The sequence below is a fragment of the Atractosteus spatula genome, chromosome 11 (genome assembly GCF_055471065.1).
Source record: "Atractosteus spatula isolate fAtrSpa1 chromosome 11, fAtrSpa1.hap1, whole genome shotgun sequence".
Taxonomy (NCBI): domain Eukaryota; kingdom Metazoa; phylum Chordata; class Actinopteri; order Semionotiformes; family Lepisosteidae; genus Atractosteus; species Atractosteus spatula.
The window spans coordinates 31688619-31704083 of record NC_142716.1 but is presented as its reverse complement, the minus strand read 5'-3'; the positions used below and the strand labels follow the sequence as shown (position 1 = coordinate 31704083).

The window sequence follows — 15465 nt, the reverse complement described above, 5'->3', positions numbered from 1 at the left end:
CACTACGTAGTGCAAAGACAGTATCTTCTTGGACACAATATAACCTACAATATATATATTTTAGAAAAGACAACAGTAACTAAAAAATGTGCAGTATGCAGTGCAAAAATGCAATATTCAACAGTCTGTGGTCATGGCTTGTAGTCAGTCAGTTTGCAGTTAGCTTTTAGCTATTAGCTATTCAGGACACGCACTGCTTGGGGATAAGAACTGTTCCTGAACCTGGAGGTCTGCATTTTGATGCTTAGAAACCGCCTGCCAGTCTTCACCACTGGGGGGGGGGATAATTCAGTTTAAAATTGAGAACACTGAAACAGGCAACAGAAAACAAATGAAACATAACATATATTTAATGCAGCTGCCCTATTTATCTGATTGCGTGTGCATTTGAACAAATTCTATGGAATTAGGCCACAGATCAAGTCTTTGACACGTTGCAGTATTTTTTACCCTAAATAAAATCCAATTTTTGCTTATTAGACATGATCATACAGAATAATCTAGATTGACTTTGGGAAAAGCTTCAAAGGATGAGAGCACATGGCAACACAAGGCTACCAGGACTTCATTTGGGCCTCTGCACTGTCACAGTGCACATTGTTTCCATATGCACAGTCTGCACAATCATCCAGTGTAATAAATCCTCACAACCCTGCTTTAAGTCTATAAGGAACAGCTATTCATCTCTAAACTTTTTAAAATCAGCATAATTAGCATGCAGGGACTGACACCTTTATAGAGGCATCTAGCTCTCATTCATGCGTTTTTCTGTGTGATGTTCATGAACGGGACAATGCGCTCATCAGTCAGAAGCACGATGCCTCAAATGTTGGGAATGTGTTATTAGTTTCACCAGCCGGTAGCTTTCACAGGAGGCACTGGCGTGACTCACACAGGATCTGACACTGAACCACAACACAGAATAACAAAAGGGCTGTTGCAAAAAACGATACTGTCAATGGAAAACATGAAAATGAGAGTTTTCTCATTTCCAGGCTCCACTCTCTGGTGGCAACCTTTTGTGCAGCTTTGCACAGTGCAGAAAAAGACTAAACATGTTTCTTAGAAACACAACTTATTCGATGCACTGGCAAGACTCATCACATTCTTACTCTTAAGCAATACTTCCATTGATGCAGAAACTCCCTTCTGAGCAAACGGGCAGCGTGAAAGGAACAGCACCCTCCTCCTCCTCAGATATAATGAAATCACTTCAAGTATCTTGAAATCTAAGATGTCTATGTGCCAATTATTTGGAGTGAAGTTTCGTGAACCATATTTAACACTATAAACAGTATGACCATGTATGTCTCTTTCCAGAATGATATTCAAAATGATGAACAAGCACGATTTGCCATCAGCGTCGGGGACTCCTGTTAATCGTATTGCAGGCCAGGCCATCAAGCTGTATGAAATTGTGCCATGCTTGTAAATATATTTTTAAATTCCCTAGCCACCACAGGTTAGGATACAAAAAGCTGAGCCTAGAAGGTTTGACAATTACCCAGCTAAAGCCTTCGAGTCCTGATTAAGAAAGCATTATGATGCATAGGAGCATTTGTACACCACAGAAGACCAGTGCCAAAACAACAAGAGGCTATTTGTCCTATCTTGCTCACATGAGTTCCAGGAACCTGCTGATCAAAAAACTACCACGAAACGTTAAGAACATCAATGGAAAAACATTCCCGATAGGATTTGGATACATATTTTCTGAAACCACAACTGTTCCTGTAAAGTGCCCTTTACGTTTAGTGTTCAGCGTAGATGCACTTCGATTTCCAGTTTCTTGCCTTCATGCTCAGTGGGAAGCAGATGCATGGCCTTCATCATCTGCTCATCCAGATTTTCCAGAAGCTTGATGAAGCCAAACGTATCAGATATTTTTACTTTATTCATCTTTGCTGTAAGGAGTACAGCTTTTTGGTCTTAAAATCTTTCTTTTTCAAGCAGGTAAGCAAAGCATGGCATGTCAGTAGCGACCAACAATTAATATCACTATATGTCTCTACTATTACTTTTACCAATCTGAATTCAACACTTTTTACTACAAATGTAAGCATTACAGTGGCCCCGTTTTCATTGCCTCTTCCTATTGTTTAAAAAAGGATAATGAATAATCAAAAATGTCAATATCCACAATCCGACTCCAGACATTTCCTGCGCCATCTCTTGTGAAAGTCCTCTTACAGTCAGCTAATGGCACTGCCCAGATCTGAACCAGCAATCTGTGGACCACAGCTCCCCACTTGTGCTTTACCAATTGAGCCACTTGGCAGAGCCAGTTACTTTATTCTGAGGGTATAAAAAAATAAGTGAATGCTGGCACTGGCTATACACATGCATTGTGCTGGCAGGCATTGTGAATAAGGCTCTCCAAAGATAAGATGACCGTGTGCAGAAATCTCACGTTCAGAGCTTAAAGTCATATGAGTCATTATTGGAAGAAAAGGGAATGTTTGCAATTGAAAGCAAATGAGATGAAGGGTGAATATATCCTAAATGTTGTCACCATTAGTACTGTATATGCAGTATTTACCCAGAAATGTTATGCTTGTGTTTGGTGAAAAATCGTTCTTTTCTGCGACAGTCAATGCCTTGCACAGCGACCACTGCCATATGAAAGAGAACATTCGAATCTTCTCCTGAGTATGTCCACATTCTGCACGTTGAGCTCGAGTGTTTTTCAGATGTTTTAACAGTCCTATTAACTTACGTTCACAACTACATTGTAGCACGTCTCAGAGATGGCTGGGACAAGAAAGGCCAGCAAGCAATGAAAGTTCTTGCGAGTGTTAAAGAAAAAGGATGAACTAAGCGTTGTCACATTCAGGAATTAATGACAATGACAGTTACCAAAAGGATAGCACTCAAGCACTTGGAACAGATTGGGATGTTTGTTCTGGTTCTGCTCAGTAAGATCAACCATCAACGGAGCCGTCTCCTTCGCTGCTCTGAAAGTGGATGTCTCTAAAATCATTGAGCAAAATCGGAGAACTCCCCAAACTCATGGAGTGCGCTCAGCTGTCTTGAACGTGGAGCAAATTTTAATTGTCAGCCAAACATTCAGAAGGGAAAAACCACTTGTAAAGGACAGGTCTTTACTTCGGCAGTGCAGAAAGAAGTTTTGCATTAACCTATGGTTTATTGTTCAGAGAGCTTTTCTAAGTACAATGATCACGTTTTAGTACTCAGCGACGACAAAACACGCCCTCGTCTCAAATGTTTTCAACGCCGGGAACATGTCCTTGGTGTAGATTTTCTTTACAAGCCCGCGAAATTATACTTTGGTACAGCATAAACAGGAGTAACGAAGAAGGCTTTTGAGCAGGCTTCCAATACGAGTCAGCCACTGCATCCCAGCCCTAAAGATCATTATTAAACAAGCGGCAGTGTATTGACAAAGGGAATGAACTGACACTTCGAGGCGCAGCTGTTGGGCAATGAAGGAGGCTCTTCATCGAGTAGAGAATATACAGTTTTCAGCCCAATTTCCGTCAGACGCTAAATGCACTTAGGATGATTCACACAGGCTCGATGGCACTCATTGCACCTAATCTCTAACGACAGAGTGACTCGCTTTTCTCTCCACTACTGTACGCGCTGGGAAATCCTAAACACTGATTGCTCTATATTAAAACAAGTGACGCTTCTTGCATTGAGAGAATGGCTGCAGTTCGGAGTTACTGCTTTTAGTGTGACCCCGCCTGAATGCAAAGTCAAATAGCTAAAGCCAAACAGCTGACAGACCCTTAACAGAAAGTTCCAATTTATTCAATCCGTCTATTGTTCATAAATATTTTCGGACGTATTATATAATTAGGAAGCTCCGTATGATGATTGCTTTAGTGAAGCATGCATCCTCAGTCACGACATTTCCAGTTTCCAGTTGAGAAGTCTACACCATTAGGGGAGCTGATATGTAATAGAGAACGGGCTCAGTTTTAATGCAATCTATATGCATTTGCAAAAGGAATGACAGTTAAATTCGACCAGTTGAGAGGTTTGCTAGTTTAAAGATAAGCAAAGTGAATGCCTTACAATATACTTAAAACCTCATGAAGACATCTTGCCTAAAAAACTCTACTTTGGCGTCTAGAATTAGACCGGGCTGTCACGTCGGTGTAGGAAAACTGGTTTCAAAGACGTTTTCCCTCACTACCTGCTGTAGTGGCTCTTTCTAAACACTTAACTCGCCTGTATAGTCTTTTTTTTTTAATGCATCGCGACTGAACAGTGTTCACAAAGAAACACTAGCGACTTGAGGCGTTTGGGTAGTAATAGCTTACCACATCTGAAACCCGCCTTGACAAAACATCTGAATAACAGCTACGCGTATAACGAGCAAAGGTATTCTTTCGCATGCATTTCTAAGGCGTTTTCTACCACCCTCTAATAACCTTACCTGAATGCTGTGTGAAAATATTGATTCCCGGATCCGGTGTGCTGACAGCGGTAGTCCTACCAGGCGGGGTCCCTGTGGTAGCGGTATCCCGTGGTCTCCTCCCGACGCCGCTTCCTCTACTCGCCCTTACCAGATGGTGCTGTTGAGACTGCGGCTGCTGGGGTCCGGTCGAGGATCCCTCCCCGACGCGGCCTACCTGTTGTCCCATATCCCCAGACCTCGGTAGCGCTCTTCCACGGGACGTAACCCACCCCCTTCCCGGTTCACATCCCACAGGAACGGAGCGGCCTGTTCCTTATTCTCTTCTTCCAGCCTCCCCGAAAGTATATAAGAAATCCTTTCACCCAGCAACCCAGGTACAGTCAGCAGATTTCCCGGAGCTGTTCGTTTACTTCGCCCCAGTTTTCTTGCTCCTTCAGGGACGCTCCGTCTTCCTCCGGCCACTACGCGCCCCCTCTGCAGCCGCCATCTTTACCGCAGAACAGCGTTCACTTTTGCAGGGGGACTTCAGTCACCAGCTCCCGTCTGGAAAATCCAAGACCTCCAAGCCGCTAGGTGGAAAAGGAAAAAGAACAGACACTCCTAAGTGGGCGTTGTTTGATAGTAACCGGATGCTAAGAAATCTTAAATTGTTTTTGTATTGATTCGATGAGTTCTGTGAATCGTACTCCAAAGTGGGCAAAATAGTTTATTTAGTATCATGATGAAATATGAATGCTCACCGTTTTACATATGAACTATTTCAGAGTGCTTATGGTTTCATGACACTAAAGGCAATGCTTTACTTAACCATAGTTGTATAAGAATTTATTGACGAGCTGTGAACTGAGGAATATTAATATCCCCTTTTAATACCCCGTATAAAATAATACCACTGATTCATTATAACAAAGTTACATGGCAAAGACTGAAAAGGGTATTTGAGCAGAACACTATTGAGTTAACTATAGAAATCCAAACAGCACTTTTCCCACAAAAACTATTTTATATAGCACTTTTAAAGGTGGCTTCTCAAAGCGCTTTACAGAATGACAATAAATAAAAAGAATACAATTACAATATACAGAGGAGACTGTGGATGGTGGTACTAAGCAGAGGGGTGGAAAATGAGGAAAGTGAATTTTCTATTGGAAGCCATAAAATCAATTTCCAACATGCTTTTGCAGAACTACTCAAACATTTCTACAGCTGGAGATCAAAATTTTGCTTGCTAGACTCCTGTGCAGGAAGAAGGGAGGAGGATAGCTGTGGATGCCAACATAAGGTTTAAGGGCTCTTTATACAGAATAATTTACACAGGGTCTAAGTAAGCTAAGGAACATTAAGTGCTTTATAGGGAAAATGTGCACTTGCATTAAGCTATAAATATGCCTCCCCTTTATAAGTCTAGGAGTTTCTAATTACATGTTCTACCTCACTACACGTTTCTCATCTTGGCACCTAGACAGGTGAGTAGAGGGACACATAGCCTGACTTCTCACTTTTTTTTTGGTGAAACTTCTCTAAGCATTAGCACAGGCAATACAGCCCTACCTGATTAATTGCACATTGCCCCATAGTGCACTCTTGTTAAGTAGCATAACCCAGCCTCAGTCAGCATTTAGACAGGTCCCAGCCCCCCTTCTTTTCTATAGAATGTACTTGGCATGGAATATTTCCTGGTAAGTGCCTCACACTGCACGAGGGGGGGGGGGAGGAACTCTTCCCCACTCATTAACTCCCACCATCAAGCCTAACAGGTACATCTAAGCAAGGCAGTTGAGTTACACCACATCACCATGCTGTCTTAACTCTCAAAGAAGTTCCTGCATCCATAGTGTTCTCAAAAAAAAAAAAAAGAGACAATTGACTTGTGTGAAAGACTTTATTTTGACTAGCATGACTGCCATTATCTCCACAAGATCTCCAAGGAGGCAAGGTCATTCCTGCAAGAAAAAAAAAGCATTACTAACAATTAGGACAAAAGGAGAGAATGAGGAAGAACTGATACTTACAATTCTATGAAAAGTCAGAAAAGAGATATGCTAGAGGATCATCTAGTTCTCCTATGGAGAAAAAAAAGAAAATTGTTAATTTGTATACAGAAGAGGGCTTTTCAGCCACTAAGCTAATTAGAATACCTTCAGGTCTGAAGCTCTGATCCAAGTGCAGGTCATCCAACCCCAGATCAGATGCTATAAAGTCCCGCAAAGGCACTTGTGTAGGTGGAAAGGCCACAGCATTGAAGTCTGCCAAATCCAGGGCAAGCTCTTGGTCCTCAGAAGGAAGAGCCTGTGTCGGAGACAGGAAATCTAAACTACCAAGCCCAAGCCTCGGATCAACATCAGGGTCACCAAATCCCAGCTCAAAGTCTCCCACTCCAGAATCAAAGGAAAGATCTTCTGCAGCATCATCACCGGGGTCTACTTTAGGCAAGTAAGATGCAGGGAAGGCTGCATACGCATACTGGCCAGCAACGTCATCCTCAGAAGGCCCGTGATCTTGTACGGGCAAGATCAGATCCAGCTCCAGGTGGTCAGATTCTGGATCTTCTTTTTCCCAGGTATCACTGTGGGGGTCAGCTACTTCAGTTGTAGCTTTAGGGACAGTTCCATCATACTCAACATCTGACTCTGGCAAATGAAGAGCGGTAGTAGTTGGCTTTTTAGTGAAATGTGGCATAGGTGCCGTTGTTACATTGGAGGGAGAGTCTTCTCCCAAGTCCACAGCAGGCAGATGAGTAGTTGTCACTGGAAGTTTAGTTGGCTTCTCAGGGTCTTGTTCCAAGGAAGAACTTTGATTTTCTTTAAACTGGAAGAGCTGATCAAAATCAGGAACACCATCAGAAAGTGGCACATCTAATTGCTTCACAAGAGCCTTTTCAACAGGAGGTTCTCCTTCAGCAACATTGGAAAACAGCCCAAGACCAGCATCTTCAGCCACAGGATCCGTTCCAGCTCCTACCATGCCAGGAGCAGAGTCTATCAGGATGCCATGCAGGGGACTGTCCTCTGTTCCAAAGCCACTCTCAAAGGGGGCATCATGGTGGCGATTATCTTGTTCATGCAAACTCACCACAGTCTCATCTTTTTCCTCAGCAGATTCCTGCACCAAATCAGTATTTGCCACAAAAGGGTCCTCCAATCCTAAACCAACATAGGATCTGAACCTATGGATTAAGCCTTGCTGTTCAGAAGTGGTAACTGCATTCTCATTCACTAGAGGAAGTGAATCTGCAAATCCAAAAAGGACACAGCAAAACAATACACACCACATTCTACCTTCCCTAAAGAAAGGGGGGTGAAAATACAAATACCACGCAAAAAGCTGCAGACAACGAAAACCTTGACAGACGACGTATTTAAAACAAAGATCGCTGATTGCCTTGAAGCGGTACGACGCGTCGAACCAATTAATGTGTGGGATGGTATTCACATTCTCACGCTTTGGAGAAAACAATTAGACAGGATATCACGTAGTGGCGTGGAAATGCCAAATGATCTAATTCAAAGCGTCACTAAAAACAAGCAAATAAACTGGCAGCTGGTATAGGGATAAGCGAATTACTATTGTTTACGATGCGTGTTGTTTCGTATGCTTTAGCGATTTTTAAAAATACACTAAAATGCTATTAATATGTAAAAAAAAAGCTTTGTGAAATGGACAAATAATAGACTAAGGTATATATAAATACTACATATTTTTAAAATTCAAGAATATCAAACGTACCTAAGGGTAAAATAAACTGCATACAATGGGTGTTTTGTTTCGTATGATACGACACATGAAAAGAGCATGTATATTAATAACTATGTTCGTTGCATTTTTTAAAAAAGTCAAAATATACCGAAAGCGTATAAAGTATATATATATAGAAGTTCAAAGTACAGTAGGTAGCTGCGTCAGCATATGTAGGCTGCAAAGGAACTAGTAAAGGTTTATTCCATGCTGAAGAGACACACCTGAAAAAGGCTCCACAGCGAAACGTTGTGTCTCCTTTCTTTTCAGCATGGAATAAACCTTTACTTATTCTTTTGAGGCATATATATTTTTCTCATATTATACTGTAGTGTGTTTTGGTTCTGAAAAAACGTCAATTGTGATTTAATGACATTTAGCAATAACAGACACCTCTTATCCCCTATTAAACCAGATTTACTGTATCTTTTACAATATTATATACGATTTTCAATTAACCTTCTACCCCTGAATCCTGAGCCCTGAGATTTTAAAGTGACCGGGACAGGAAAATACTGTACTGGAGCATTTTAAAGACTGATGACGGTGGGAAAACGTTACAAGAAGATAACTTCTGATCAAAATTAAAAGAAGCTGAATACCTCAAAGTATCTTTCTATATTAAGTGCAGTAAATAATGTCCACTTTGTAGTTTGTCTGATAACAGACATTCAGCCGTGTAAAATGTAATAGGCAGTGGACTTTTGCTTTGCCAATTGAATTAATTGAACTTTATGTAGGCCACACTTTGAAAGCCTAAAGTACCACTAAATCACGACACCAGAATTAACACCTCTACTCTTTTGAGCAGTGCCATTGGATCTTTAATGAAAGTGTAATTAGGACCTCAGTTTAACATCCGTTCTTAAGGGTGATGTATTGTTTACTCCCTCAATCACAATGTACTGTGGAAAGCCAGCCAATCTAGAACAGTGGTTCTCAAAGTTCTATGGTCCATGGACCACTTACACCACGTCACAGATGCAGTGGACCACCTATGCCTACATCCACTTCTTACCGGTTAAAATCATCACCTGTTAATGTACTAAAAATAACGAATATTGAATTAAATTTGATGAAAAGTACTAATATTTTTACAAACAAAGCTGCATGTTTTGCAAATGATTTTATTACTTAAAAGGTTAATGTGAAGAATGGAGCTGCTTTTGTTGAGCAATCAGAGAAGTGAGGTCTAAATCCAAGCGTGACAACTTCAGTCTCACGTTCAGCCGATTTCTCTTTATTTTCAGTCCAACAAGTGACGAAAATCCGAGCTCACAAGTGTACAGTAGGTTGTTGGGAACGGTAATAGATGCTTCAGAGCTATGTCATGAAGTCAATAGTATTAAGGCATACTCGGATCGTACATGGTGCAGAAAACCGATAATTTGTATCTTAAATTAAAGTGATTTTAAGGTTTAAAACTCACGTTTTATCATATTTAAGTCGCAATCGGTTTTTTCACAAGGCAAAGCATGAGAAAACGTAAGCAAAGAGACGACAGTGTATTACAATAATGGCCACCTCTTTAGAACATGATGGCAACCTCTTTAGAGCATATCAGGACACGACTCAAGAACAGTGAGATAGAAATACAGAAGAGGGACAAAAGAGCCAGGTGGGAGAAGTTTGGCGAGCTAGTCAGCACAACAGAAGAAAAAAGCGCAGGTTACGTTATCTACATCGATTGTGAAGCACTTTACAAAAATGACAGTCACAAGACTGTCGTTAGTCTGTTTAAAACATGGAATATGGATATGCTGTTTCAATAACCGTTGATTAAATGAATGTTCGAATATTGTTCGGTGTAATTTTTAATGGAGCGGGTTCGGACCGGCTTCGGGTCAGTACTTTTATCATTTTAAATCGGGTCGGGCGGTTGCGGGTAAAAAACGACCCGTACGTCACTAACGAATAGACTGCTGAACTGACTGTCTCGTTTTCAATGTGTGACATCATTTCAGTCATAGTGCATAAAACTAAAACACTGAAGCAATAGGCGCTGATGGGGAGAATGAAGAGGCGAGGTGGTCCCCCATAACTCAATCTTCATTACAACACAAAGGCAACAGAAGGGTACAGCCAAGGAGAATGAATGGAAACGTTGCAATTTCGGCAGATCCTCAAGCCAGCCAAGCCTACGACTAGGCTGGTGCTTGCCCCATTACTGACACACACAGGCCCCTTAAAAACTGGTGAAACCTCGATACCTAGAGCCAACACACAAGTCCCTCCTCGCACTATTTACAGCTTGCAGTTCTTAACAGTGCTCCTAGGGGGAGCCCCTTCGTAGCGGACGCTACAGTATTCTCTGCTCTGCCTTAAACAGCGTAGACTTGCTTTAAGAAAGATGATAAGGTCAGCCCGCGGACCACACTTTGAGAACCTCTGATCTAGAACACGCTCCAGGTAAGTAGCTATCAAAGAACTAGGCTAGGCAGTCAGCAAACTGAAAAAAAAACCCAACAATGACAAATCAGAGGGAAGTAACTTCCAAAATCAGAAGAAACTGGAATTCCAACTGCACTCCGCATGGAATGGAAGTATGCTGGCAAGGATTTGCAAGACAATTTCTAAGGCCTGTTTGGCATTCCAGGAGTCATCGGTAACGTAGGTGACTAAGAAGATTTCCAAACAGGAAGAAACAGTGTGTCAATTACTGTGGCATGAAATATTTAAGCAGTGAGCAACACTCTGAGCTGATACAGATTTAAAAAAGTGCATTGTTAATTGGCAAAGAACCACCCTTTGAAAGGGAAGATGAAAACAGTGACATTTCCCAGGGAGGTACTTTGAATCACATAACTTACTCCAATTCATAAAGGTACTGTACCATGCATGCTGAAGTGCACGGGTAGGATTCTGTTATCCAAACGTTTTCAACAGGCACAAATAAAGGAAACATGTGAAAACAGTGCAATTATTTTATTTTTTTTACAGACTGAAAATCACATCTTCATTATGGAATGTAAGTTTGAAAAGAACATATCTTGCAATTAAAAAATATGGTAACAGTCACAATTACAATCTTTACATTGTACAGCAGTAGAATCAAAAGCTCACTTTACCATAGACAATGAGACACATTGTTCAGTAGTTTATACAAATGATCTGTTAGTCCATTTGTATTCTTTTACTTCCAAGCACTTCATAATATTACAGTAGAAATTGGATTTCAGTTTCATTTTCCTCTACATATTAAAATATAAAGATCTGTAAACCCCATTACTGCCTTCATAATTGTAAGATACAACTTTAGAGTCACAAAGTGATTTCAGACAACCCTGCTCTAAATAGTTAGCTGCATAAAATATTTTGAGAAAAAAAACATTTAAAATATAGTTGTATGCACAAAAACGTTTACATTGCAAACTTTCCTTAAGCCCTGTTTTCTAACTATTTAACATGTAATAGGTATTAAGTTAAGAGCTCACTGGATATTTTTAGTATTTGAACAAAACCTGCAGTGCATGTAGTTTTGTGAGTACAACATTTTCAGTTTTGAAATTTAATTGGGAAAATACATTTTTCCTTAAAAATGAATTCCTTCTTCCTTAGATTTGAAGTGTTTTAATAAAATCACAACAATATAAATGGGGAAAAAAAGTTTATTGCCAGGCTACATACGTAATTACATCTGCAGAGATCTGTTGTTTAGCTGACACTCCATTAAAATTGAAGACTTTTTGTTTCTTTTCAGCACAGCAGTTAAATAATAACAGAACTATAATATTCAAATACTCACTTTGATGCTGGTTCTGCAGTAAAAAGTCTGTTACATTAATTAAGACAAACTCCTTTGTACTTTATAAACATGGGATAATCATGCCAAGGGAGTATTCTCTATTAGGATTCATCATCATTTACTATAATAGATTGCTCCACAGTGTCCCCTGGTGGTAACCTTTCTTTCTAAACTTCACAACATTCTAGCTAATGCTATGGATTTTGTGAAGCCTGTCAATACTCCTGCATCTCAAAAGGTTTGATCCTAAAAGTGTCAACTAGGAGGAAGGGAAGATTTTGCTTTTTATTTTGAAATTTGCTTCAGTTGCCTTCCCAAATGGCCAGACTATGCCATATTATTTCTGACTTTTTCTACCTTTCACTTTAATAAATAACGCTGGTTTAAATATTTAACAGTAAACGTTTCCCTCATACTTCGTAAATGTGTAGTGAGTCTACAATCCTTAGCAGAAGGTGCTTGATTGTATTTGTATTTTTTCCAGAGCAGGAATAATCCACAGAGCACACTTAGAAGCACTGCAGAACTTCTCTGACATAAAACAGAAACTTCAGCATCACCTTGCGCAGTGGACTCTCTGCTGTAGGAACGTAGGAATTCATACCCGGTGCTAACACAGAATCGGCGTGCCTTTCAAGAAGCCTTTGATACTTCACAAGTTTCAAACCCTCCACCCTACCTTTGCTTTCCACCTGCACTGCAGATTTGGTCCACTCGACTGTACCATTCAAGTGTATTATATTCACAATCTCTTCCCTCCATCATCAGATGGAACAGGGGGCAAACTAAATCACATAGTTAACAGTAGCCATCCCCTAAATGAGCAGGAACATCTAAACAAAAACAAAACAAGCCCTATCATTTTGGCACAGTAGTCACACATGAGTTAATATACACATTTTCTGTCAGTAATAGGTTTTGTTTTGTAGTCTGCAGCCAGCTGCAGTTGCATTTTCTCTGCCGGTGAACTAGGACAAATACATAGAATTGCACATTTCTACAGGACTAAAGATCACTTTGGAACAAAGTATAATACTCTTTACCCAGCCTTGCATCTTCCTGACCCTCTTCTGCTCCAGATATCTGTTTTTTCCACCTGCTATGCGAAAACTTCCTGGAACATGACTACAGACCCTCGGTCGACATGAATCATTGCTCAACCTGAGATCTGAACTCTGGTCTATTAGGAAGTGTATACAGTATGAGCCCCCATTTGACTCAATGGCAGCTCTGTCATTGTTAATTTGAGGTATACATTTTCCATTTGTACAGTATATTGGGATCATTAAATTCTATGTATGCTCCACAGCAGCAAATGTACAAATGACCAAAGCATTAAATATCTTGAGTGTTCTTCATAAGATTTGCAGTCCGGGAACATTCAACACACTGAAGGGTAAAGAGCCTGAAAGCTGGATTAACACACAAAGAGAAAGTGAATGTAAAACAAACACCTGAACAAGTCTGATCTGATGTATCCACAGTGTGCCCAGCACTCCAAAATAAACTAACTCTTAGCAATAGGCAGACTAAAATAAAGACGTTTAGCGTGGGAAATGCATGCACTTTAATGCCAGATAGTGTGTATAAAATTTTAAACACTCTTGACAGGGACCTAGCTATCATTCATACACAGAACAAGATGTTTGACATCTCTGGATGTGTGTTGCAGAAATTCTCCTCAGGGATTACTTGGTGCATATTTAAGAAGATTTCTGTGCATCTCACTTGAACTTCAAAGCTAGGAGGCACAGTCGCTCAAGAACATGACAGGGCTGTGGAGCTCAAATTTCAGTAGCAGGTGGAAAAAGCACAAAGGAACAACAACAACGTCTAATCCCATTATTGCCTGCATCTGTGGGAAAGACCCACCTAGACAAGTAGTATTTAGAGACACAGAAATTTGAAAAGAGATCAGAAGGTTAAAATGGGAGCATGCAAAACAAGTATGCCCTGTGAAGTGAAATTCAAAGGTCAAAATGCTGATCATCAAAAGTCAAACTCAGTATCTATGTGTACAGGTGATCATAGAAAAACTGATTAGCAAGTTAGACGACTGATATTGCCAAAACACCTGGCCTAATCGATAGGCATTAAAGTTAACAATGTTTAATTTGTGCACTTATCTTTTGAAATAGCAAAACCACGAATAAGCCTTTTGTTAGAGAGGTCCCTGAATATAGTCTTACACAAAGAAAGCCAAACAGACAGTGGGGTTTGGCATCATTGTGTCACCCAGACCAGGTATCATCACATTCGTGAAAGAGGTTAGATGTAGAGGATTTGAGAGCTAGCAGAAATGTAGTTAAAAGTCTGTGTCCCTGGTATGGTTTACAGTAACTCTTCACGTCCATATGCTATTTTTCTGCATTTCACAAGTAGTACTGTGTGCTATCAATATAGTACTGTGTGTTATAGTGTGTGCTGTGTGCTATCACTTCCCAGTATAGAAGACTTCTTTGCAAAAATATATCTATTTCGATTAAAAAAAGTAAACCCAGCTTAACTTCTGAAACTCACAAAATACTGTAGTTCATTGCAGTCCGGGAACAATGAACGATTTTCAGATTGAGTTTTGAACTTCAAAATGCCACATGAGGAAAAATCCAAATAGTATGATAATGCTCAACTCCACTACAAAGAAGTAATGTTCTTGTTCATGTTTTAAAAAAATAAATAAAATGGTAATTTTTTAAACTCAGTGTAAATGAAATATAGAAAATGTATTCCTGAATGTCACACGTGTAATATTATGACTAAGAAATCAGTAGACCTACACTGATGTTTAGAAAATACTGAAATGCAAATGTTTCTTTTAACAAAGTGAAAGTCATTACTGGTCTGGAAAAGCCACAGCCCTGCAGTTTTTTTTTAAATAGGGAACGTGAAGTTTTGTTGACCTGACAAATTTAGGTTAATGAAAGAAATTAATTAAACTGAAAAACGCTGATGAAATTTTCAGCTCTGGTGAACTGAAAGCAGTTGAACCTATGGCTCTCCAGGACCAAGTTTCAGTGCGAAGGCTGTCACACCTCAAATAAGGGCTCCCAAAGGCTTCTGAAGATAAAGGGAGACAGTTGCTCGGAGAGGGCTAGGAGCCTGTTGTTGGAACCCAGCTTGGTGAAGACCAGGCACAATGTGGTGAACTGGGAAAAAGAACTAAAGAAAAGCCAGAGGGGATGGACAGGAGAAACATCACATTCATTTGGTTGATAAAGGCAGGGCCGGATTTCCCAGCATGCTTCAGTCAGTGCGGCCAGCTGACGACACTTGCTGGTGGCAGGTCCAGGAACGTGGCTTCAGGAGCTCCAAGAAGGTGGGCTGAAACCAGCACAGCAAAAGCAAGTTAGAGGTCAGGAATCTGTAATGATGGGCTTCACTGTGAGAAGTGACTGCCCCAACTGCACAGGGAATCAAGTCTCAGATTGCTAAACTGTTTAATCTGTTTCAGGGTTAACAAGTTGAGGACTGGTGAAACGCAAATGTAATATACCGAGTTGCATCTTCAGACTGTGTTCCAGGCACAAATCGTCAGAATGAGAAGATATCCTGACATGTCCTTAAAACTCAAGTTCAAATCCTTCCCGAGTCACGAAAT

General features: G+C 40.4%; 2 protein-coding genes across 3 annotated transcripts in view; both read right to left on the bottom strand.

The window, feature by feature from the left end:
• Positions 1-4809, bottom strand: part of abl2 (ABL proto-oncogene 2, non-receptor tyrosine kinase) — a 49956-nt gene extending 45147 nt beyond the window's left edge. The window contains exon 1 of the mRNA XM_088928329.1: positions 4406-4809. Coding sequence (XP_088784455.1) covers positions 4406-4613 — 208 coding nt within the window. The 5' untranslated portion in view covers positions 4614-4809. The remainder of the gene's footprint in view (positions 1-4405) is intronic.
• A 6223-nt stretch (positions 4810-11032) lies between these two features.
• soat1 (sterol O-acyltransferase 1) overlaps positions 11033-15465 on the bottom strand; it is a 41663-nt gene continuing 37230 nt past the window's right edge. The window contains exon 16 of one of the 2 annotated variants that reach the window (XM_088928290.1): positions 11033-15188. In XM_088928290.1, the coding sequence (XP_088784416.1) occupies positions 15111-15188 (78 nt within the window). In that variant the 3' untranslated portion in view covers positions 11033-15110. The remainder of the gene's footprint in view (positions 15189-15465) is intronic. The other variant, XR_016093784.1, reaches the window with a different exon arrangement.